Raw genomic sequence first — 26,663 nt, forward strand, 5'->3', positions numbered from 1 at the left:
GAAGAAAAGGGAATAAGGCAATGTGCTGTGCACTGTGCTAATAAGCACTTTATAAAATTATCTCACTTAGTCCTCACATTGGTCCCTCACCTTGGGAATTAGGGAGTTATAATAATCGCGTTATTATCCCCATTTCACAGATGAGGAAACTGAGGCAAAGGGGGGTGAATTGAATTGCCCAGGGTCACACATCTAGTAAGTGCTTAAACATACATTATGCACCAACCACATTCCACAGCAGGATAAAAGATGCACACAAGCAAATGCAAAGTATATACAAAGTAATAAAAGAGTGATTTCAAGAGGAAGAGTACATCAACTCACACTGAAGGTCTCACCTGAAGGGTAACACTTAAGCTATCCCCTGAAAGAAGCCAGAGATTCTACAGAGTAAGGGCAAGGAAGAAGCATATACAAGGACGGGGAAAGAAAGGAGACACACAGCAAGGCATCAAGGCAAGAGATGGACTGCACCATATAAGAACAGTTTAAATAGAACAAAGAATGCAAAATGGGGAATAATATGAAATAAAAACGGAAAAGGAGGTGGGACCCCAATTGTGAAGGCCTCTAAATGTTAGACAGAGGAGTTTGCATTTTATCCTAGAACAAAGAGGGAAGTACTGGAGATTTCTGAGTAGAAAGCTGATATGGCCAGATGTGTTCTAGACATACCAATATGGCAGCAATGTGGAGGATGAATTAGAAAGGAGACTAGAGGTCCCCATTAGGAGACAAATTAAATAGTACCATGGCAGGATAAGTGCTGGAAAGAAGAGGGAGGTTGTGTGAGTGGAAAAGAGATAATGTAGAAGTTATGGTCAAAGCAGGAGTGAGCAGTAGAAGTCTTGACAACTGATGGAGAGGTCAAGGAAGATGTAACAGTAAAGCCTGACTGCAAGATTATGGCCCAAGAGGACTACAGGAATGGTGGGAGAGTCGTCCGAAATAGGGAAGTGGGGCAGAGGTATGGGCTTTGAGAGAAGCAGGAGCTCCATTTTAGACATGCTGAGTACAAGGAATTGTGCAAGGCCAGAAGGATATAAAGACAAAAATGAAAATGTGACTAAGCACAAAGAAGGCAGAGAGGCCAAGGCAGATGGTTTGAGGAAATCTAAAGACAGAGCGATTGCTGTTGGCATAGAGGATCAGTAGCTTCTTCATTAAAGAGGCAGCACAGGAACTGACTATAAGAGGTGCATATATGGAGGGCAATGGAGGACAGGGCCCAGTTCCCACCAGGCACAGAAGAGGCCATGAGCAGAGGCACAGAGAAGATATCACAACATCGTCGATCTAGAGCTGTAAAAGACCTGAAGAGAAGTCCGGAAAGCAATGTCAAATAGAGCTAGGTGACACAGACTACTTGAACAAAGAGCAGTTCGAAGGAAGTTGGGAAAGGTCAACAGGAGCCAAATTGTGGAAGATTTTAGCTGATTAAGATCATTAATTCTGGCAACAGAACATCAATAAAGGGGTTTTTTTGTAGGGTTTTTTTTTTTAAATTGCGATTAGAACAATATATTCAGAAGCTGACTGGGTAGGGTATGGATGATGGATTGGAGACGAGATAGACTAGAGGCAAGAAGACCAGTAAAGAGGCTGTAACAAAATCCTAGGAAAAAAAGATATGAAAGCCTGAACTAGGATGATTCAGTGGGAATGGAAAAAAGAGAAGAGAATATTTGCAGAAGCAGATTAGAAAGAACTTGGCAATTGTTTAAAAGAAAGGAGGATAAAGAAGAGGAAACAGTTTTTTGTTGGGGCAGGGAGTTTAAATGGAGGTTGTGAGCTCGGGTTATGGGACTGGGAGAACAGTGACAACAATAATGGAAAAAAACTAGCATGAGAAGAACAAGATTTCAAGAGCTAAAGATGGCCCATCTAGTTTTGGACTTATCTTTGAGAATTAAAGTGTCAATGGGATATCCAGGCAGAGCTATTCGACTGTGAACTCTGAGGGGGAAGTGATAAAGATTTGAGAGTCAACTCTACAATGCAACAACTGAAGCCAAGAGAATAAAAGAGATCTCACCAAGAAATAAAGAGGATGAGGCACAAGCAAAATCATCTGCTCAGATGTATGCAAACCTCACCATCTCCAGAACCACTACAATCCCACCTAAGACTCACTTTTCCACTCCACCCCAGTGACCACCCATTCCCCACCTGGTGATTCCAGAGAAATGCGTCCTGTAATTCTAAATCACAGGAATTTGGGACACATGTACCCACAGAAACATGTTAACATTATAAAAGCAGCAATTAGGTTTTAGAGCACTACTACTACTTACTATAAGCAGTGGTGGCCTGGCCACTTAGATAGCTTTTATAAGACTGAAACTTGAATTACATTTTCCAATGAGCAACTGATTTAAAGCTTTTGAAATATAACCTACCTATAATTTGGAGACTTCTAGGATTAAAGGGAAAAAAACAAAACACCTCCCCCCAAATCTAAATTATAATGACCAGGGAATCTACGTATAACACAGTGTGATTTTTACATACCTTTATTGTGACGTTACCTTTAGTTACTTTCCTCATGTTAAAGCCCACTGTTGGGATCATATCTTCACTGAACTGACCTGACTGAATAAAAGGAAAACTATGTATTAGACAAATCTGAATTTATACAGATTATCTAAGCATTAAAAGCTTCCTTCAACCCATCATTCTACATCTGAAATTGTTCTTGGTAATACACAACAACAATATCAGTTTTGTTTCAAAAACAACACTTTTCATAATCACTTGTTTAAGACTGTTATGTCATTAAAAACCCACTTAGAGAAGGAAATGAAATATTATAGAGATCAGTTATCTTTTCTAAGACTGGCCTGGTGCCAGGTACAAAATTCTGCCATAGTTCTATGACATACCACAAGAGAAACAAAAAAGCTGGTAGATAAATGAATGGTGTCCCATTTGATTGACATTATTAATAATTGACATTTGTTGTTGTTCAGTCCTTTGTCATGTCTGACTTTTCACGACCCCATTTGGAGTTTTCCTGGCAGAGATACTGGTATGGTTTGCCATTTCCTTCTCCAGCTCATTTTTACAGATGAGGAACTAAGGCAAAGAGAGTTCAGTGACTTGCCCAGGACCACACAGGTAGTAAGTGTCTGAGGCCACATTTGAATTCAGGAAGATGAGCCTTCCTGACTCCAGGCCCAGTTCTCGATCCACTTTGCCACCTGGATGTCCTAATGATTGACTTTAGCCAAAGCCAATAATATCTTTTCTGTAGCTATGCATACTGCCTGACAATGTGCAAAAGGCTTTAGACCTGGGAGTGAAGAGACCTAAGATCAAGTCCTGACACTTGTTAGTTATGCGGTCTCCACATCTGTAAAACTGGGGAGATGTATATATTACTGACCTCATAGGTCTTATAACTTGTGAAATGCTATACGAACATATCTCAAATCCCCATATGGTCCTAGGATACACTGAATTTCTTGTTACCAGTCAAATTCCATTAGCACAACCTCCAAAAGATTATTCTAATTCTTCTATCACCCCCTGGCCAATTCTGGGAAATCTTTGTCATGCTACCATATTCTAATTATATAACATTAGTTTTCAAAGCACTTTCACACACATCCTATTTGAGATGCACAACATGCCTACAATGTAGGCAAAAGAGGCACTATCCCCATTTTATAGAATAGGAAGATCCACAAGGGCTAGGAACCCAAGGTCACAGGGCTGATAACCAGCAAAGCTAGGACAGGAATCCAGGTCTTCTGACTTGACTCAATCCTCATATAGCATGTCACCATAACAACTGTGGTAACTGGTCTAGATTGGTGTCCCTTTCTCAAGTCTCTGCCCTAATTTATCATCCACACACCTGCCCAAGTGATTTTCCAAAAATATAGGTATATCCATATGAATTCCTCTAAGGGTTTCTTATTACCTCTGGGATTTCCGCCGGCAAATATTCCTCTGGCATTTCAAGCCCTTCACAACCTGGTCCCATCTACCTTTCCAGCCTTACTACAACAGTCCCCTTCATTCATGTTAGGATCTAGTTAACCTTGCCTCCTAGCTGCTCTTCATACATGACAATCCATCTTCTGATGCTGTCTCTATACCTCTGCGCAATGCACAGATTATATCCCATTCCTGGAATGCATCCTCTCTTCATTTCCACATCTTGATTTCTTTCAAACACAACTTCTAACATGATGCCTTTCCTGATCCCCTGATTGCTAATACCACCTCTCCCTCCCTTTAAAATTTTGTTTATACAACTAAGGATAACATATACATATATGTATACAGGTATGTATGTATGTATAAGCATACATATGTCTCCCCTAATAGAATGTAGGCTCCTTGAGGGCAGGGATCTCATCATTTGTCTTTGTAATCCCAAAACCTAGCAGGTACATAATAAATGCTTGCTGATTGATTGGATCTGTAATTGAAAAGAATGGAGAAAATAAAAGGTATATATAGTTCTCATTTACCTAGCATAATAAAGGAATGCTTGAGATTTGATGCTATCCCAAGAAAATATATAATCAGATATGAGTTGGTCAAGTACAAAGGATAAAAAATGGACAGCCCAAGTAACTCAGTGATGCAAATGAAATACAAAAAAGCCGAGAAAAAGACCTCTACCAATTTGTATTAAAAAACATAAACAACCCATATATACCAAAGCAGCAATGATTGCAATAGCAAAGAACTAGAAACAAAATACACGTCCTCCAACTGGGGAATTGTTAAACCTATTTATGGCACATGAATTAAATGGATATTCCACAGACAGTAAAACTGCATGAAATTCACCACAGACATGGGAGGATTCATGAACTGATGCAAAGTGAAGTAAGCAAACCCCAGAAAATAAACTCGATGATTACAATCATATAGATGAAAGAACAGTAGAAACAGCAAAAATCCAAACTGAACACAATGTAATTAGAATTATAAAGTTTAGCCCCACAGACCAGATACGAGAATGTACTCCCCCTCTCTTCTTTGTGTGAGTGGGGAATCATGGAGGCAGAAAACATATGTGCTGATTAGCTTTACTGACTGATACTACTTTCTTCTTTATTTTTTTCTAATTTAAAAAAATAAAGAGAATGGTCAAGAATCAAAAGATTTGATAAGGTATGGACAGGTTGAGATCCAAACCAATGGAGGAAAATCTCAAGTGTAATAAGAGCACAAATTTAACTAAAATAATGTTCAATGTCAGTATCTTATTGCACTCAGTAGGCATAATCCAGTGGCAACACTCTAATGCGCTACTTATCAGAGAGTCCAGGACATCAGCTAAACACACTTATCAGAACTGCATCTAAGGGGAACTCTCAACTGCCTTCTCAGCTGCCCAAAGCTCTTTTTTCACTTCCTATTAAACTGCACAGATACAGACAATACAGGTATTGCACAATGACAGTCATATTTATTGGTCAGATGACCTTCCTGGTTCTCATCCCTGTTATAGATAGTTGTAATTTGCCATTGGAAAAAAAAGTTATATTTTTAGCAAAACCTTTCCCTGTGTCAATTTTGAAGGTTTAATAGCTAATATATGCCAATAATTTTAGAAGTGGGAAATAATTTGGTTTCATAAATAATAAATTGCCTAATCACTTGGAGAAATCATTTCCGCTTACATAAGGTGGTCTTAAACTTCCTTTTGTTTGTATCTAGAACTCTCCCCCACCACTATCACCATCACCACCACACACATAGTCAAAATGACTCTCCAGTCTCCCAAATCTATATGTCAAATTAATGTACTGTTGGTGGATCTGTCAAATGGTCCACTTCTTTGGGAAAGCACTTTGGAATTATATGAGCAAAGTGACAAACTTGGTCATACCCTTTAACATAGTGATCCCACTGCTAAGTTTATACCCTGAGCACAAAAAGACTTTCTGTAAAGCTAGACAGAGTAGAACTCTAAAACAGCAAAAAGCTTCAAGAACCATGTGTCCAACAATTTGACAATAACTAAATAAGTTTTAATATAGGAATGTTATGGAACACTACTATACCATAAGAAATCATGGGTGGGGATGGAGCCAAGATGGCGGCTGGAAAGCAGGGACTTGCCTAGGGCTCTCCCCCAGGACCCTCCAAACACCTATAAAAAATGGCTCTGAACAAATTCTAGAACGGCAGAACCCACAAAATAGCAGAGGCAAGCAGGGCTCCAGCCCAGGACAGCCTGGATGGTCGCTGGGTAAGGACTATCGCACAGAGCTGGGAGTGGAGCAGAGACCAGCATGGGCTATGCCCAGACCAGCCAGGCGGAACAGGCGTAGCTCCTTAAATCAGTTGCCAGACTGCTCAACCCACAAACACCAAAGACAACAGAGAATGTTAGTGGGAAAAACTGCTGGGGACAGAGTGAAAGAAGTTCTCAGTCAGCCACCACCCTGGGAGCAGCAGAGGAGGTGCAGCTACAGAACTACAACTGCACTTGCTTCTGGCCCCAGGCCCACCTGGTGGGAGGAATTAAGTGACGGGTCAGAGCAGGAGTGCAGAGCCTGCTCAGATCTGAGTGCAATCTGGGTTAGCAGTTCTTGGGGAAGGAGGTACACTGGTGTGGAGCACTTGCTGTGTAGAAATATCTCTGAAAACAACAGCACAGCCCCTCAAGCTTGGGACAAAGTACTCTCTACTCTACAAGCAGTCATACCCTGGCGAAAAAATCAAGGGTCAAGTAGTTGGCTGGGAACATGGCCAGGCAGCAAAAACGGATGCAGATTCAGACTCAGACTTTAGAATCTTTCTTTGGTGACAAAGAAGACCAAAACATACAGCCACAAGAAGTCAACAAAGTCAAAGAGCCTACATCAAAAGCTTCCAAGAAAAGCATGAACTGGTCTCAGGCCACGGAAGAGCTCAAAAAGGATTTGGAAAAGCAAGTTAGAGAAGTAGAGGAAAAATTGGGAAGAGAAATGAGAGTGATACAAGAAAACCATGAAAAACAAGTCAATGACTTGCTAAAGGAGACCCAAAAAAATACTGAAGAAAATAACACCTTAAAAAATAGACTAACTCCAAAAAGCCAACGAGGAGAAGAATGCCTTGAAAGGCAGAATTACCCAAATGGAAAAGGAGGTCCAAAAGACCACTGAAGAAAATACTACCTTAAAAATTAGATTGGAGCAAGTGGAAGCTAGTGATTTTATGAGAAATCAAGATTTTATAAAACAGAACCAAAGGAATGAAAAAAAATGGAAGACAAGGTGAAATATCTCATTGGAAAAACCACTGACCTGGAAAACAGATCCAGGAGAGAGAATTTAAAAATTATTGGACTACCTGAAAGTCATGATCAAAAAAAGAGCCTAGATATACTCTTTCAAGAAATTATCAAGGAGAACTGCCCTGATATTCTAGACCCAGAGGGTAAAATAGAAATTGAAAGAATCCACAGATCGCCTCCTGAAAAAGATCCCAAAAAGAAAACTCCTAGGAATATCGTCACCAAATTTCAGAGCTCCCAGATCAAGGAGAAAATACTGCAAGCAGCCAGAAAGAAACAATTTGAGTATTGTGGAAACACAATCAGGATAACACTAGCTCTAGCAGCTTCAACATTAAGGTATTGAAGGGCTTGGAATATGATATTCCAGAGGTCAATGGAGCTAGGATTAAAACCAAGAATCACCTACCCAGCAAAACTGAGTATAATGCTCCAAGGCAAAATATGGACTTTCAAGCTTTCTCAGTGAAAACCAGAGCTGAATAGAAAATTTGACTTTCAAACACAAGAAAGGTAAACAAGAAAGAGAAATCATAAGGGACTCACTAAAGTTGAACTGTTTTGTTTACATTCCTACATGGAAAGATGATGTGTATAATTCATGAGACCTCAGTATTAGGGTAGCTGAAGGGAATATACATATATATATATATATGTGTGTGTGTGTGTGTGTGTGTGTACGTATACACATATATATATGTGTGTGTGTGTGTGTATATATATATACACACACACACACACACATATATATATATATATAGACAGAGGGCACAGGGTGAGTTGAATATGAAGGGATGATATCTAAAAAAATAAAATCAAATTAAGGGATGAGAGAGGAATATATTGAGAGAGGGAGAAAGGGAAAGATAGAATGGGGTAAATTATCTCGCATAAAAGTGGCAAGAAAAAGCAGTTCTGTAGGAAGGGAAGAGGGGGCAGGTAAGGGGGAATGAGTGAATCTTGCTCTCATCGGATACGACCTGAGGAGGGAATAACATACACACTCAATTGGGTATCTTACCCCACAGGAAAGAAAGAAGAAGGAGATAAAAAAGGGGGCACAATAGAAGGTAGGGCAGATAGGGGGAACAGGTAATCAAAAGCAAACACTTTCGAAAAGGGACAGGGTCAAGGGAGAAAATTCAATAAAGGGGGATAGGATAGGAAGGAGCAAAATATAGTTGGTCTTTCACAACAAGAGTATTGTGGAAGGGTTTTGCATAATGATACACATGTGGCCTATGTTGAATTGCTTGCCTTCTTAGGGAGGGTGGGTGGGCAGGGAAGAGGGGAGAGAATTTGGAACTCAAAGTTTTAAAAGCAGATGTTCAAAAGAAAAAGTTTTTGCTTGCAACTAGGAAATAAGATATACAAGCAATGGGGCATAGAAATCTGTCTTGCCTTATGGTAAGGGAAAACGGGATGGGGGGGAGTGGGGTGAAAGAAGGGAGGACTGACTGGGGAATGGGGCAATCAGAATATATGCCATCTTGCAGTGGGGGGGAGGGTAGAAATGGGGAGAAAATTTGTAATTCAAACTCTTGTGAAAATCAATACTGAAAACTAAAAATATTAAATAAATAATAAAAGTAATAATTTATTTTAAACTTTTTTAAAAATCATGAGCGAAGAATTTTTTTAAATGTGTAAAACCTTTATAAAGTGATGCCAAGTGAAGAAAGTACAGTCCAAACAACGCACCCTATATGTAAAATTAATGTTAATCAGCAACAAAACATGTCAAACTTATTTGAATTAAAGCAAACACTCTTCCGCTTAAGAAGCAAGAAATTACAAAAGCGAAAGACTACATATACTATCATCCACAACTATTTATTTATGCTGTTTTTCTTTTCAAGATATATACCTTGTTTTAGGTTTGTGAGTTCTAGGATTGATTACTGGTATCAAAACAATCTATCAACTTTTTCTATGATATTATTAGTATAGAAAATCTACTCTTACCAACACCCCTTTGTAAGAATCTTGGAAATAAATTAAGGAAGAAATAGAGCATGAAAAATTTCTAAGTTATGATCCCCAGACACTTCCTTCACATTATTATACTGTCATGAAATTAGATAATTTCCTCCTCTAACCAAATATTATTATGTGAAAGATAAAAGTGACTTTGAAATTATCTGTGCTAACAATGGCATGCACAAGTATAAAAATTCAGAAGCTAAGTTACATTTGTTCTTGCAAAGCTTCAAGAATTTACTAAATTGTTTCAAAAGAATCCTGTGGTACCATGGAAAAGGGGGTGGCCTTGGAATCAAGAAAGTTGGGTTTAAACCTCAACTCCTGACAGGGAAAAGCCCTCTGGCTCATCAGGTGACTTAACTTGCTTTGTATCTCAGTTTCCTTGGGTTTTTTTTTTTAGATGCTTTGGATTCCCAATTGATCATGCACTCAATGCAGCTTCTGAGGCTGAAACAAAACAAAGTATGGATCAATTCTCTGCTGCTTGTGCTAATTTTGACCTAACAACTAACACCAAGGAAACACACGTGCTCCACCAGCCAGCACCACACCATCCACATTTGGAATCATGAGTTACATCAAATGCAGAAGTTTTGGATACTGTGGATAAGTTCACTTGCCTTGGCAATATTCTTTCCTCCATCTATGACCACGTGATGATGAGGTTGACATTGCCAGAGCTAGCAGGGTTTGGGAGGCTCAGAAGGGAAGTATGGGAGAGAAGAGGTATCAGACTGCCTACCAAACTGAAGGTCTACAAAGCCTTTGTGCTGACTTCATGAAACCTGGACAGTATGCCATCACCATGCCAGGAAACTGAACCACTTCCATCTGAATTGTCTTAGGAAGACTCTGAAGATCACCTGGCAGGATAAGGTACCAGACACCAAGGTCCTGTCAAACTTTCAAACTCTACAGCAGGAAGCACAGCTCCAGTGGCCTGGCCACATTGTTAGAGTTCCAAACATACATCTGCCTAAAAGATTATTTTACGGAGACCTCACACAAGGCAAGCACTGACATGGAGGTCAGAATAAGAACATTTTATACATGAACAATCTTCTCAAGGTCTCTCTGCAGAACTCTGGAACCAACTGTGTGACAGGGAAGACACTGGCAAAGGATTATCCAGCATGGCTCACCTGCATCAAAGAAAACTATGAGCAAAGTAAAATTACAATAGTTCAAAAGAAACATGAGATGCGCAAATTTAGAGGCATCTCCACTCCAAATGTTCATGTGGATATCTGTGCCCAGCCTGTGGCAAAAGCCTTCCAAGTTCACGTCCATCTGATCAGCTACAAGGGACACACTGTACCTTGACTCCAACATAGTGATGTCATTTTGGTCCTCTTTGAGAATGAAGGACAACAACCAACCAAAGGGCTCTCAATTTTTAACAAAACTAACATTGCCAATAAGATAGCCACATGGCTTTAAAAAATAATTTTTGTGGCAAAATTTAGGCTGAGACTGCTCAATCTTAAAATTTATTCCTTTGACATTAAGCTATTGAACTGCATTTAAGAGATTAAAAGATTAAAATGCTGCTAGGCAGACATTGCTGTAGTCTGATGCCCTAATACAGGCTTCACATTGCACTACAACTTGAGCTCACTCTCACCTGAAGATCTACTAACAAAAAAATGCAATCAATGTCTGAAAAGCCTTAATGATAGTACAGAAAATAGTCACTTTTAGTAATAAGACATTTAAATAGTAGTCTGTTTTATCAAGGATTTTACATTCATTTTGAGGCTCAAAGGTTATTCATCCAAGGTCAAAAAACTATGAAGTCGCAGAACTGTGACTAACCATAATTTTTGGACTACAAATCCTACACTTTTCTTACCCTGTGACAATAACTGTCATTCAGATCCACTAAGATGTTTCTGGTACTTGACTCTGAATACATCTGACTTAATGTCCCTCCTAAGAGTAGTTAAAAACCAATTCAAAGGTAGTCTAGGTTTCATAATATTTAACTTCAGGAAGCAGAGATGTTCTTTCTAGTACAAAAAGTGTTAAGCATCAAATAGATTACTAAATTAGTAGCAACATACTAGATTTTAAGCTCCAATTTTTTTTTTATCTCCCACAGAACCAGGCATAACTAAGTGCTTGATAAATTGGTGGGATGAATATCTAACCCTTGTGGCTGATAACAGGTCATTTACAGTTTTTCTTTTGGATCACACCATAGATTTTATCTTGTAGGGAGATCCCGGGAAAGGATTACCTAGACTGATCAGATCAGCCCCTACTCTGCAATTTATAGTTTTAGCAAGTTGCCTAGGGGCACTAGGTCCCACTGACAGTATGTATCAAAGACTGAAACCCAAGTCTTCCTGCCACAGAGGTCGAGGATGACTTCTGGCTTACTATCTGTTCCAAACTGCCTCTCATTTGTTCTTTAATAGGGACAGACCTCTTTATCTAGCACTTTGTTCTTGCAAACAGGTCATCCCAAGTCTGATTAAAACAACTCTTGCAATGGATTACTAATGTTTACCAAAATCAGCATGAATCCAACGTCTCCATTCCAACTCTGCATTCCATCTCCACCTTGGTGACTACACAAGCAGTGCCACATTCCTGGAATGCATACACTCCTTCTTCTCCACCTTAGAATCCTTAGTTTCCATCAAAAGTCAACTAAGACGTCATTCTCAAACTGTACTGCATTTCTTTATCTGCTGGGGTGGCATATGCTCAGTGCTTGGCACATACCAGGCACTTGGCTAGACTGGGAACTAAAGAACCTTGTCAAATTCCAACTCGGCTCCTTCCTACCTGTATGATCCCATCTCAATGAGCTTCAGTCTTCTTATCCATAAAATACAAGAATTGGATTGGAGGATTTCTATGGTCCCTTCTAGTTCTAAAACCTATGTTTATCTAAGTATTTAATTCCAGATTCAATGAGATTAAATATATTTTAACATAATATAAGGCTACTTCATCAGTTAAGACTCAAGTTATCCAATAATTTGTCAATGGTCTCTATAGACAGTGATTACACATTTACAATAACTGTTAGTATTTATAAGTGATCTAAATATTGCTTTTTAGCACAGTCAGTAGTTTTCCTGCAATTTGGACACCATTACTGCAGAAAGGGATATCTAGGAGAGAGGAACATTTAGTATATGACTGGTTTCTTGATTACTAGCCCTTAAAAAACATCATTACTTGGTAGGCCAAACTTCTGGGGATGAGCCTCTACACACTTAATTCAACAAACACTGCTCTCCCCACTTGAAGCCAAAAACAAGTTTTCTGCATCTGACTGAAGATTAGCAAGATTTGCATAAAAGTGAACACAGACTGGTGAAGCCTTGTGCTATATGAGGACCTCCCATCCACTAATATTCCTTAATCCTGAGCCCTTAGCACACTCTACTACTACATATTTTGTGAAGTCATGGTTTTCCCCTAAGAAGAAAGTCCACTAAGTTTTATTACAATGAATAGATTATTTTTAATGGATTACTTATACCACATAAGTGTATGAAATGTAAAACTTCACATCTAATTTTTTCAATATAGGCTGAGTTATCTTCGTCATAAGCCTGTTTAATGAAATAAACAGTTCACTAATAAATGCCTGGAGCTATAAACTCCCAAAGATTTTAAAAGTTTATATTCAAAAGCCATGGGCAACATGCAGTTATCAGCAAGTTGGAGAATACAGAGCAGATAAAAATAAACAATATAAAATCATGTCTTCAGGACTCCAAACAACCCTCAGATTGTAAGGTCAGAACAATTCACTAGTCTCTGGACAATAATCACTGTGAAAGTGTTCTTTTTTCCCCTTCTATCATGAGTACTATCCTCCCATTATAACATGTAAACAAGCACAAATCTGAGGCAGCTAGGTGACACAGTGAGTAGAGCACTGGCTCTAGAATCAGGAAGACCTGAGTTCAAATCCAATCTCAGACATTTGACACACTTCTAGCTAGCTGTGTGACCTTGGGGAAGTCACTTAACCCCAACTGCCCTGCCTTCTCCTCCTCCAAGAAGACAAAAAAATAAAAATAAAACAAAAAAAGCACAAATTCTAATTAAAATTGCAATCTGTACCATGGCTATGGATTTCAAGCCAAGACCAACATAAAACAGAATAAAAGCAGCCTAGTTTCCACTGAGAGCTGTTAGAGCAAGCTAAATGCTAAAGGAAGACACAGTTAAAATTTATCTTAATTCCTTTTACAGTAAAAGTAGAAAGGATAAAAGATCTAGAGCTGAAAAGAACCTAAGAGGCAATCTAGCCCATCTTTTTCACTTTATGAATGAGGGTGGTTAAATGATCTGTCACACAAGAAGTAAGCATCAGAGGCAGGATCAGAATCCAGGTCCTCTGACACCAGAGCTCTCTCTAATACCATCTAACCAACCTAACTCTTTTTTAGGTGTATCTTAAAGTCAAGAAGAAGGACTAAGTGTGCTGAAATGAATACAAAAATTTTCTTCCAATGTCTCCTCATGGAATGGAGGTGACTTATCGTTTCTTTAAAGCTATGTTAACAGAACACAAGATCCAAAGAGTTACTATCAAGCCAAAAAGGCAAGGGCTGATCAAACCAAGTTTAGCAAGATTCATCACTTCAGGATAATGAATTTTCAGTCCCAACAGCTCTGAAAAATCATTTAACATGTGTGTGTGTGTGTGTGTCTATGTGTGTGTGTGTTGGCAGAGAGGGGGTTACATCAGTGAGATTAGCCACACCAATGAAACCACAGATCCTTGAAATCAAAGCACTCTGAAAAAAAGCTCCAAGTAAATGTGTATTATTATAATTATTATTATCACTTAATTATAATTTGGTACCAGAGAGTAATGGCGAACTCTTCAATATCTGTACCTGCTTATTTGAGATCACTCATTAATTCCACATGTATTTTGCTCTGGATAGGGATAAGACTGCTGAGTACCAAGTACTCAAGAAGAAAGTTCCAAAACTCCAATGTCCAAGGGAGATAGTAGGAGATATACTTCCCTTATATCAGAAAGCATATTAACAGTATTTCCCTAACAACATTTGTTAATTCTCAGGAAGTGGGTTGGGGGGTGGAGCCAAGATGGCAGCTGGAAAGCAGGTATTAGCATGAGCTCCCCAGAGGCAGCAAAGGTGGGGCAGCTACAGAACTACAGCTGCAGTTGCTTCTGGCCCCAGGCCCACCTGGTGGGAGGAATTAAGTGGCAGATCAGAGCAGTGGCAGATCAGAGCAGAGCCTGATGAAGGTCTAAGTCCAGTCCAGGTTGGGGGTTCTTGGGGAAGGAGGAGTGCTGATGCGGCAGACCTGGTGCATCCCCCCCAAGCTTGGAATATAGTTCTCTTTACTCTACAAGCAGTCACACCCCGCTGAAAAACTCAAGGGTCAAGTAAGTTGGCTGGGAACATGGCCAGGCAGTGAAAACGCACCCAGATTCAGTCTCAGATTTTGGAATCTTTCTTTGGTGACAAAGAAGACCAAAACATACAGCCACAAGAAGTCAACAAAGTCAAAGAGCCTACAACAAAAGCCTCCAAGAAAAACATGAACTGATCTCAGGCCACGGAAGAGCTCAAAAAGGATTTGGAAAAGCAAGTTAGAGAAGTAGAGGAAAAACTGGGAAGAGAAATGAGAAGAATGCGAGAAAACCATGAAAAACAAGTCAATGACTTGCTAAAGGAGACCCAAAAAAATACTGAAAAATATACTGAGGAAAACAACACCTTAAAAAATAGACTAACTCAAATGGCAAAAGAGCTCCAAAAAGCCAATGAGGAGAAGAATGCCTTGAAAGGCACAATTAGCCAAATGGAAAAGGAGCTCCAAAAGACCACTGAAGAAAATACTACCTTAAAAATTAGATTGGAGCAAGTGGAAGCTAGTGATTTTATGAGAAATCAAGATTTTATAAAACAGAACCAAAGGAATGAAAAAGTGGAAGACAATGTGAAATATCTCATTGGAAAAACCACTGACCTGGAAAACAGATCCAGGAGAGAGAATTTAAAAATTACTGGACTACCTGAAAGTCATGATCAAAAAAAGAGCCTAGATATCATCTTTCAAGAAATTATGAAGGAGAACTGTCCTGATATTCTAGAGCCACAGGGCAAAATAGAAATTGAAAGAATCCACCGATCGCCTCCTCAAATAGATCCCAAAAAGAAAACTCCTAGGAATATTGTGACCAAATTCCAGAGCTCCCTGATCGAGGAGAAAATACTGCAAGCAGCCAGAAAGAAACAATTTGAGTATTGTGGAAACACAATCAGAATAACCCAAGATCTAGCAGCTTCTACATTAAGAGATCGAAGGGCTTGGAATACGATATTCTGGAGGTCAATGGAGCTAGGATTAAAACCAAGAATCACCTACCCAGCAAAACTGAGTATCATGCTTCAAGGCAAAATATGGACTTTCAATAAAATAGAGGACTTTCAAGCTTTCTCAGTGAAAAGACCAGAGCTGAATAGAAAATTTGACTTTCAAACACAAGAATCAAGAGAAGCATGAAAAGGTAATCAAGAAAAAGAACAAGAAAAAGAAATTGCAAGGGACTTACTAAAGTTGAACTGTTTTGTTCACATTCCTACATAGAAAGATGATGTGCATGATTCATGAGACCTCAGTATTAGGGTAGCTGAAGGGAATATGCATATATATGTGTGTGTGCGTATGTGTGTGTGTGTATGTTTATGTATATATATGTATGTGTGTGTATGTATATATGTATGTGTATATATAGAGAGAGACAGAGAGAGAGAGAGCGCGGGCGCAGGGTGAGTTGATGATGAAGGGAAGATATCTAAAAGAAATAAAATCAAATTAAGGGATAAGAGAGGAATATATTGAGAGAGGGAGAAAGGGAGAGATAGAATGGGGTAAATTATCTTGCATAAAAGTGGCAAGAAAAAGCAGTTCTGTAGGAAGAGAAGAGAAGGCAGGTGAGGGGGAATGAGTGAATCTTGCTCTCATCAGATTTGACCTGAGGAGGGAATACCATACATACTCAATTGGGTAACTTACCCCACAGGAAAGAAGGAGATAAAAGATAAAAAAGTGGGGGGGGATGATAGAAGGGAGGGCAGATGGAGGTGGAGGTAATCAAAAACAAACACTTTTGAAAAGGGACAGGGTCAAGGGAGAAAATTCAATAAAGGGGGATAGGTTAGGAAGGAGCAAAATATAGTTAGTCTTTCACAACATGAGTATTGTGGAAGGGTTATACATAATGATACACATGTGGCCTATGTTGAATTGCTTGACTTCTTAGGGAGGGTGGGTGGGAAGGGAAGAGGGGAGATAATGTGGAACTCAAAGTTTTAAAAACAGATGTTCAAAAACAAACAAAAAAAAAGTTTTTGCATGCAACTAGAAAATAAGATACACAGGCAATGGGGCATAGAAGTTTATCTTGCCCTACAAGAAAGGAAGGGAAAAGGGGATGGGAGGGGAGTGGGGTGACAGAAGGGAGGGCTGAATGGGGAACAGGGCAACCAGAATATACGCCATCTTGGAGTGGGGGGGAGGGTAGAAATGGGGAGAAAATTTGTAATTCAAACTCTTGTGAAAATCAATGCTGAAAACTAAATATATTAAATTTAAAAAAATTAATGTTTGTTGAATTGAAAAAAAAAAACAATTCTCAGGAAGTGTTTACTATAGTACCTTTCAGGTAGAGATACAGGAATGGTAGCCTACATCTCTACCCCACTCCCCATTACTGAATTACCAAAGATGAGAGATCCTTCCGATCATGAACCTCATTCTATACAGAGTATTCATTCATTCATTCAACAAGCATTTATTAATCATCTTCTATGTGCTAGGCACTGAAGATAAAGATAAAAGGCAATACTTGAGCTCAGGGAGTTTACAATCTTTTGAATGTAACAAAAGATGGAGGGGAGTAGGAAGGAAGAGAGGGAAGGAGGGAGAAAGGAAAAAACAAAGGAAGAATACAAAAATTTTGTCATAATACTACTCATTAGTTTCATTCGGTGTAAAACAAATCTGTATTATCAGGGAAGTTTAATAACTTCCCTGATAATAATAATAATAAATAAGCTAACAAAAGGCTTTCAACTATAAATGAGTTTGTTCTACATGATTTCATTCTTTAACTTGATAATTATAAAATTTAATAACCTTTATTAAAATAAAAGGACTTTATTCATGGTCCCTAAGGACAACATTATGAAAAGGATACAATACTGATAAATTTATATGTGTGTGTATATAAATGTATGTATGTATGTATGTATGTATGTATGTATGTATGTAGGCAACTAGGTAGCTCAAGGCCTGGAGTCAGAAAGACCTGAATACAAAACCTGGCCTTAGACATTTACTAGGTGTGTGACTCTGGACAAGTCACTTAACCTCTCTTTGCCTCAGTTTCTTTATCTGAAGAATGGGAATAATAATAGCACTTACCTCCCAGGGTACTTGTGAGGATCAAATGAGAAAATAATGATAAAACACTCAGCCTACTGCCTGGCAATAGCAAGCACTGTTGTTTGGCCTTCATTTTTGCAGAGGACCAATGACAGGGTGATGTCTTGTCTTGTGCATGAATTGGATTTAAGTGAGGCAGATTTGCACAGTCATCAGCTTCTCTCCTGCAGTCATCAAAGTGCAGTCAAGTAGGAGCTATATAAATGTTAGCCATGATTATTACTAATATCATATATTGGCAATATTTGACATAAAAACACAAAGTTCTTCACTTTGTCCTCTGGCAATTGCTGGGACTACTGCTTGCAAAGCCCACCATCTCTTATGATTCCTACTTCTCAACTGAACACATACAACTGTTTGAACTCAATTGAGATGGCTTTCCAAATCCTAGCACAATTTGTTTGCTGCTTCTACTTTCCATAGCACCACCATATTTGTAGGTTAAGTTTAATTGGAAGACAGCTTAGAAAAGATTATTTCTTGAACAGTTACATTTTGCTGCTAACTAGCTTTTAATAAAAAAAAAAAGAAAACCAACATGTAAGCCTTGCTCAATATCCATGCAAGACAATTAACCACTGTTACTCAAAGCAGTCTAGGATCTATTCACTGATCATCCCACCTGGCACGGACATAGCTCATAGGTATAGAGGAGGAAATCTCTAAAGGGGATGACTGTGGTATCTTTAAGTCCAGCGAGAATTGACACAGACCTGGGAATGACTTGTCATCGGGAACCCACAGGTAAAGTAAGCACATATGTGCAGCACCCTTCAAATTTTTATAGCTTTCTCTATCCTCAATAATAAAAATCTGACATGACTGACATGACCTGTGAAGGATTTACCCCCTTCCCTTTTCAGGGCCACGAGCTCCCAAGAAGGACTCCAATTCCCCCAAGCTCTGCCATTCCTTATTTATTTCCCTTTCTGCCCAACAACCTTTCAAGGTAGTTACTAATTTATGTATTTTTTTTAATTGTAACTGTTCAGTTTCATTACTGTGTATAGCCTATTCGAATAGGGACATGTGATTTTAAGTAAAATTCATTTGTTTAACAGATTTAAATGTCATCAATATTTTATACAATTTTTCTTTCAATATCCTCAGAGAGTAGGATACTTTGTCTTCTCTCAAAACTACTCCATTCAGGTCAGAACAACGTGTATAATGACAATAGTGTAAAACGACAATGTTTAAAGATTTTAGAACTCTAAACAATGCCATGGCCAATCTTGCTTACAAAAGACTGAAGATGAACTGTTTCCTTCCCCGTGAGAGAAAGGTGCAGAATGAGGCACACATTTCAGACAGAGATATTTTTTGCAAACAAAGGAAGATTTTTGGTATGTGGTGGTTTTCTGTAATTTTTTGAGGCAATGAGGAAGTCATAGCAAGGAATGCAGAGGGAGGCAGGAGAAAGCGATATTGATAATAAAAAAAAGGGCATTAACAGTATTTTTTAAATTCACAGAAAATAATAGAAGTTCAGAAGAAGTCAGAAAACAGTGCGAAATGTTGGTAATGCCATATCAAACTAAATATAAACACTTTTTTAAAAACAGGCTGTTCATAAGAGATTCACAGATTCACATACAATCCTCATTCTGTTCTTTATATGCGGAAATGTGAATGTCTGATGATTTTTTGTCAACTTTATTATTATAAAAAATGAACATTTAAAAAAAAGGAAAATGAAAAAAACCTCAGCACCATGGATAGGTTGTGGTATATCCAATACCCAAACTAATTCTTGGTCTTTTCTGACAATGAAGTACTTATTAAAGAAAAAGCTGAAAGTAATACAATATAGCTTATAGGTCCCCCACCCCTAAACAAGGGAAACAAACTATAGTACTTAACCAATGGGCTTCATATAGTCTCTCATCTAGAGCTCCCTTCAAACCTTTGTGAATTTTCAACTACTGCTCCCATATCTCTAATACTGTAGCTCTCTGCTCCAGTGATTTTTAAAACTTGTAAAGGCAAGCCACTCTCAAATTTAACTCCCTTATTTGTTACTATCACACAGAATGTTTCCAGACGCCACTTCAAAATGTTTCAGAAATACTATTTACTTGATTGTGTATTATTATGTTTCAATTATTAAAATCCACTGTTTTCATGAATTGTTTGAGTAGAAATGGCTGCCTTCACACAGTCACACTTCCTAGAGTTATAAGGCAGTACCTAAAGCTATCTCTGAACATTCTTATGATTTTCTTACTCCGACCTAGAAGACACAGACACTCAACAGGCATGTCCAACACATGGCCCCACAACATTCAAGAGTGCAGCCTAAAGCAGGTTAAACTGTAATTTGGAAATAGTTAACAAAATAAAGAAAACTACAAAAAAATATAGATAATGTTACATTTTAAAATAAAAATCATAAAATTGTCTTTGCATTTTTATAAGTACAGAAATGAATAATTTATTATCATGTTAGCATTGATGGGTATGGCAATTATTGATCTTAAAGAAATGATTTTCTCCTCTCAAATATCTAATTGCTATTGGTAATTTTAGAAGAGGCAGGGAGGTAGGAGAAGGGGGTGAGGAGGGGATCTGTGATAATTTGGTGGTTGGCTGGGAGGAAGCTTGGGGAGGAAAGATGGGGAAAGTTCAGCATGGCACGTATCAGATTAGGGCAGAAATCTGCAGCATTCATAACCTAACTTACAAGCGCATGAGCAAAGTGACAAAACATCATAAATTGTCTTAGAGTTCACAGCTAAACTACTCTTTTTGCAAATCGTAATCTGATTTTGGTGGAAAATGCAGAAAAGGGCTTATTACAAGGAGCTTTGTGATATTTTAATAATTGAAGAGTTATTAGTGAAAAGTAGAAATGTCCATTTTCCTTTGCATAGTAGCTGTTATTGTAGCACTGGATATTACATATTTTCATTTGACTAAGCACCTTGCAGCAGTACTGTGCAGAGGTATGGATCCTCCTGCGAAGCACTGAAGCATGGAGTGGGGGAGGCAGCCTTCGTTTTCAAGTGGAAGTTTCATTCACTAGCAAAGTGTAATGTTGTTCTGGAGTTAGTATGGAAACTAAGCAGAGAAGAAGCTGTCATTTCTGAAAAGTAGAAGTGAAAATCAACATGCATGAGGCAGTCCTTCCTCTTTTTCCACAGCTGCTATCCTGTTAGCAGGCTTTACCTCTCTCGTGGACCAACCACATGGAATCAACAGTCATTCACATTCTGAAACTCACTCCCTCACATGCCACCTACTCATGTAAATTCCAACCTTCAGGTTCTTCTAAGCACAGTTTATGCAGATGACCTATAGGTTTGATCCACGGACCAATGAAATCCATTCTATGTTAAATAGCATGCAGGAAATGACATTTTGTTGCTTTCATATTCAAAGGGCTTCACTACATTTAAAAAGGGTTAAGAGAAAGAATCTTTAACTACAACTTATATAAGGTAAGAAAGCTATACATTTATTTATAATTAGAAATATAAAATTATAAATTATTTGTTTTAAAATTTATTTTAATTTTTACTTTACAGGAAGGGTATACATCATATCTCATTCTAAGAGCAGCAAGAAAAGATCCATACAAGAAGAAAACAGAATTTTTCAGACAAGTTGGGAGCTAGATATTTCTTTTCTGAAGTAGAAAACAAGATTTTATGTTTAATTGGAAGACACATTATTAGTATCTGCAAGGACTATAATTTAAAATGCCACCATGACATACACTGGTCTGAGTATGATCAATACTTGGGTACAATAAGAGAAATTAAGAAATTTAAAATCTACACTTCAAAAACAACAAATTTACAAAAATCTAGTAAGATAGCAAGAGTGTGGCACATTAGTCAGAGCTAGTTATGTTATTTCAGATTTCATAACTAAATATTCAAAGTGTTTTAGCGAAGGCGATTTTGTAAAGGAATGTATGGTGAAAGCCATTAATATTCTTTGTACCAAAAAAAAATTTTCAGAGTATTTTATTATCATGAAACACTGGTACAGAAAGAATTAATGAAATTGCCACTGACATCATGGAAAACTTAAATCAAAATTGGAAAATTGCCTGACTTTTTCAATTGTGGTCCAAGTATTAAAGACTTGACACACAAGTAGTCATATTTCTTTGAGCATGTGACAAAAATCTCACTGTGAGTGAAGAATTGTTTGAGATTTTTCTCTTAATGCTACAACAGGTGAAGATATTTTAAAGAAAGTATGTGGACTTGTAGAAAAGTATAATCTTCCATCATCGAAACTAATGTGTGTGGCGATGGTACAGCAGCAATGACAGAGAAGACAAATGGATTCACAGCTCAATTACTGGCTAAGCTGAATGAAATTGCTCCTGATAGTCAGTTCCACCATGTTCACTGCATTATACACCAGGAAATGGTGCATTCAAAAGAAGGGAAAATGGAAAATGTGCTCAAGTTTTTAAAAACAGTAAATTTTATAGGTTCTCTAGGATTGAATCAATGACAGTTTTCTTCATTACTCTTGGAAACTGAAAGTGAGCAGGAAGGTTTATTTTATCATACAGAAGTTGGCTGGCTTTGCTGTAATCAGGTTTTGAAGCAATTTTGGCAACTTCACTATGAAATCAAAATGTTTTTAGAACTGAAAAGGGAGTTACCAGAATACTTTATAATAAGGATTGTTCTCAAGATTTGGTTTTCATTGTAAATATTATGGGGCACTTAAATGAGTTGAATTGAAAACATCCGGATCAAAATCAGGCTGTAATACTTATAAATGGCTGCATGAAAGCATTTAGCTAACACTTGGTCTTTGGGAAAAGAAACTAAAATTTTTTTATTTGACTAATATTCTTATATGTAAAAATTATCAAGAGTGATTTGTGTCTTGTAATTTCAACAAGTGCCTCACATATTCAGGAATTACTATTTGAATATAAAAGGAAATATGAAGGATTTGAATGTGTGAAAATAATTGTTTACTATTAATTATCTTTTAATGTTGAGAATGAAGAGTAACATTCAAAAAGAACTTGTTGAAATTCAATGTAGCGGTGCTAAAAGAAAAGTATAATGAAGTTGGCGTTTCAGATTTTTATTCTTACTTGCCAAGACATTTTGTTGAAATGTGTATGTTTGCTGCAAGAATCCTGGCAATGTGCTCAGTAGCATATACCTAAGGGAGCAGTTGTTTTCATCCCTGAAAAATATTAAAACTTCATATAGGTAAGATTATCAAATCAGCATTTATTATCCATACTGAAAATTGCATTTGATGAAAATACAGTCTTTGAAAACTGAGGAATAAAACAGTTTCTGGCAACAGATGCCAAGTTTCTAGCAAACAATATTAAACTAAATTTGAATCTTCTTGTAGTGATATAATTTGTAATAATTTTGAATCTTTTTTATACTAAAACAACATTGTATGTTTCTTTTTTATCTGTAACTAGTTCCTACCTGATTTGTATGCATGTAATAAACATAAATACCCATAAATATTGCAAAAAAATTATCTAATCAGAATAATATCTAATATTTATGTAGAGCTTACAGTGCACCAGGCACTGTGCTAAGCACTGTAAAATGAGTCTCATTTGGCCCCATAATAACCCTGAGAGGTAGGTGCTATTATTATCCCCATTTTACTGATGAGGAACCTAAGACAAACAAGTTAAGGGACTCAGCCAGAGTCACACAGCTAGTAAGATCTGAGACCCAATTGGAACTCAGGTCTTCCTTACTCCAGGCCAGGTGCTCTATCCAGCTAGCTGCTCCTATAACATTATAATAATATCTATTCATTAACATATAACCTAATGGTATTAAGCTGTCCCATAGTAATAAGAATATTGTATATATTAGTTTTAGCTAATTCCCATCTAATAATGTAACATATTAATAAAAAATAAATATATAAACATGTGATTTCCAAAATCAATAGGCAGCCTGCCTTCAGGGAGAGATCCTTATTTGTGGTTTAGTGGCCTCCATTTTTTTATTGGAGTTTGACATCACTGCTGATAAAAGGCAGTCAGAAGGGTCACTCAGGGACCATCTAGTCCACAATGAGATACATGACAGAAGTGGCTTGTTACCCACACTCTGCATGAAGATCTATCTCCAAGAAAAAGGAAGGCACCACCTTTGCAGGAATACTATACTAGCTTTTGACAGCTGTAACTGTTAAAATTCTTTTCCTGACATCAAGCCTAAATTTATCTCTCAAACCTTTATCTATTAATCCTAGTTCTGCCCTCTAGAACCAAAAAGAACAAATCTGCTTAATCTCTCCTCCAGAGAGCTCTTCAAATACCTGAAGATGTTTCTCTGTACCTCCACTACCCTCCCTCAGTGTCCCAGGGCTTCATCTTCTCCAGGCCAAACACATCCCAGTTTCTTCAACCAGTTCTCAAAAGACATGGACTCAAGGTCTTTGACCATCCTGGTTGCCTTCCTTTGGAGACTCCAGCTTGCCAATATTGTTTTTAAACTGTGGCACCCTGAAATGAACAAGCCACATGAAGGTGGAGGACAGTGGGACGATCAACTCCCCATTCCTGGAACCTCTGCCTCTCAGAGCATTGTTCGCTTTTTAGGCTCCAACATCATATCGTTGACTTGTGTTGAGCTTGCAATCCACTAAAACTTTCAGATCTTTTTCAAAATAATGGCTAATCGTGCAATCGCAGAACTGATTTTTTAGCCCAATTGTAAGACTTTACATTTATCCCAATGATTTCATCTTAATAGATTCTACACTGCCAAGTCCTTTTGGATCTGTCACCCCTGTATTAGCTATACCAACAAATTAGGTAGTATGCCATCTATACATTTATTCAGGTCATTGATTAAAATGTTAAACAACATAGGACCAAGCACAAACTCCTTAGGTACTCCACTGGAGACCTCCTGCCATGTTGACATTAACTCATTTACAAGTGCTTTCTGAATCTAGCACTCCAACCAGCTCTGGACCCTTCTAACTGAATGATCTAATCTAGTGGTCTCCAAAGTAGAGACCTTGGCGGGGTCGCTTACTAACCCAATGAGGTGGGTGATCAACTACTCAGAGGATGTGAAGACAGGTCATATTTCACCCTTAAAGCCAATCAAGGGTTTGTCTTTTCAATAACCGTCCATTCTCTACCTTCCCCCTCACTTCCAAATTTTCTATGGATTCACTAAGTATTGGACTTTCAAGGAAGGAAGAGCATAAGTTAATTTGACCTAGCTACTTCCAGGAAGTGCCCAAGCAAATTTCTATCCTCCCACCCCCACCCCAGTGTCCCCACATCTGCCCCTAGATCACAACAGTGGCAGGCTCTGCACTGTGGCACAAGCGCTTGTAAGTCAATCCCCTCACACTTTTTTTCATTTTTCAATGAGAATAGGTAGCACAGAATGAATAAATGAAGATGGGTAGCAATTCTATTATTACCTTTCCCAAAAAACCCAACCCTCTTGTGGAATTTCCTATTTTCTTAGAGGAAATCACCATCTTTCCAATATCCCAGGATCTCAACATGCTCCTTATTCCTGACTCTTCTCTCAACTGAAACTGCTCTCTTCAAAGCTACCAATCTCTTAGTTGCCAAATCGAATAGCCTTTTCTCAATCTGCATACTTCCTGACCTCTGAGCAGTATTAACCCACTCTCTCCCCTTGGATACTTCCTGTCTCTACTGCTCTTTTGGTCTTCCTACCTTGTCTGACCACTCCTTCTCAGTCCCCTTTGCTGCATGGTCATCCATATTGCGTCCTCTAACCATGAATGGACTCCAAGTCTCTATCCTGAGTCTTCTCACTATAGACTCTCTCTCTCTTGCTTACTTCATCAGCTCCCAGGGATTTAATTACGATCTCAATACTGTTGATTCCAGACCTATGTATCTAGACCTAATCTTTCTCCTGAATTCCAGTCTCACATCACAAACTGCCTAATTGACATTTCACACTGGATACAGGAGGGGAAAGATGGACAAGGGAGGGGACAGCAAAAGCATTTAAAGCTCCTACTATGTGCCAGGCACTGTGCTAAGTGCTTTACAAAGAGTATCGCATTTGATCTTTACAACAACCCCTGAGAAGAAGGTGCTTTATTATCTCCATTTTACAGATGAGGAAATGGAGGCAGCTGTCAAGCAAGTAACTTGCCCAGGGTCACCCAGCTCACACATGTCAGAGACAGGATTTGAATTTAGGTTTTCCTGACTCTAGTTCCAGTGTTCAAACTCAACAAGCTCAAAAAACTCACTACTCTTCTCTCCTCCCAAATACCACTCTTCTAAACTTCCCTGTTATTGATGAGCATACCAACATCCAGGCTTGTAACCTTTTACCCTAGATTCCTCACCTTCCTTCTTCTAATCAGTTGCCAAATCTTGTCATTTCTACCTCTCCAATGGCTTTCACATACCTCCGCTCTACTCCCAAAGCTGCCACCCCGGTTCAGGGCCTCTTTGCCTCTCACCTGCACTACCGTAAAAGTCACCTAATTGGTCTTCCTGATTCAAGGTGCTCTCCACTCCAATCTCATCCTACACACAGCTGCCAAAGTGATTTTCCTAAAGCACAAATCTAACTATGTAATCTCCTGACTTAATATACTTCAGCAATGATTTCAACTTATCTGTTTTAATTTCAGTTTTCTTTAAGCTTTACGGCATGCAAACAATCATAAATAAGTAAGTACATATATACTGGTGTTGTTTGCAAAACTTTTTACTGATATACACAAAAAGTTCAGAGACCACTGATCTCATCCATAGCTCTCTCTCTTCTCCACAAAAACAGTATGAGCTACTTTATCAATGCTTTGCCAAAATCTAGGTCAACTATCTCCACAGGATTTTCCATGTCTACTAATTTAATAATCTTGTTAAAAAAGGAAATGAGGTTAGTCTAGCTTGACCATTTCTTGACAAAGACAGAGTGGCTATTCATAATAATTACTACTTCCTTTTCTAAATGTTTGCCAACCATCTTTTTAATGATAT

General features: G+C 38.2%; 1 protein-coding gene across 1 annotated transcript in view; it reads right to left on the bottom strand.

Annotated features, from left to right (window-relative positions):
• The window catches only part of ARL8B (ADP ribosylation factor like GTPase 8B), a 51,700-nt gene that overhangs the window by 12,728 nt on the left and 12,309 nt on the right, over positions 1 to 26,663 (bottom strand). The window contains exon 2 of the mRNA XM_036738477.1: positions 2,512 to 2,592. Within this exon, the coding sequence (XP_036594372.1) occupies positions 2,512 to 2,592 (81 nt within the window). The remainder of the gene's footprint in view (positions 1 to 2,511; positions 2,593 to 26,663) is intronic.

This window comes from Trichosurus vulpecula, chromosome 9, assembly GCF_011100635.1.
Source record: "Trichosurus vulpecula isolate mTriVul1 chromosome 9, mTriVul1.pri, whole genome shotgun sequence".
NCBI classification, from domain to species: Eukaryota; Metazoa; Chordata; class Mammalia; order Diprotodontia; family Phalangeridae; genus Trichosurus; species Trichosurus vulpecula.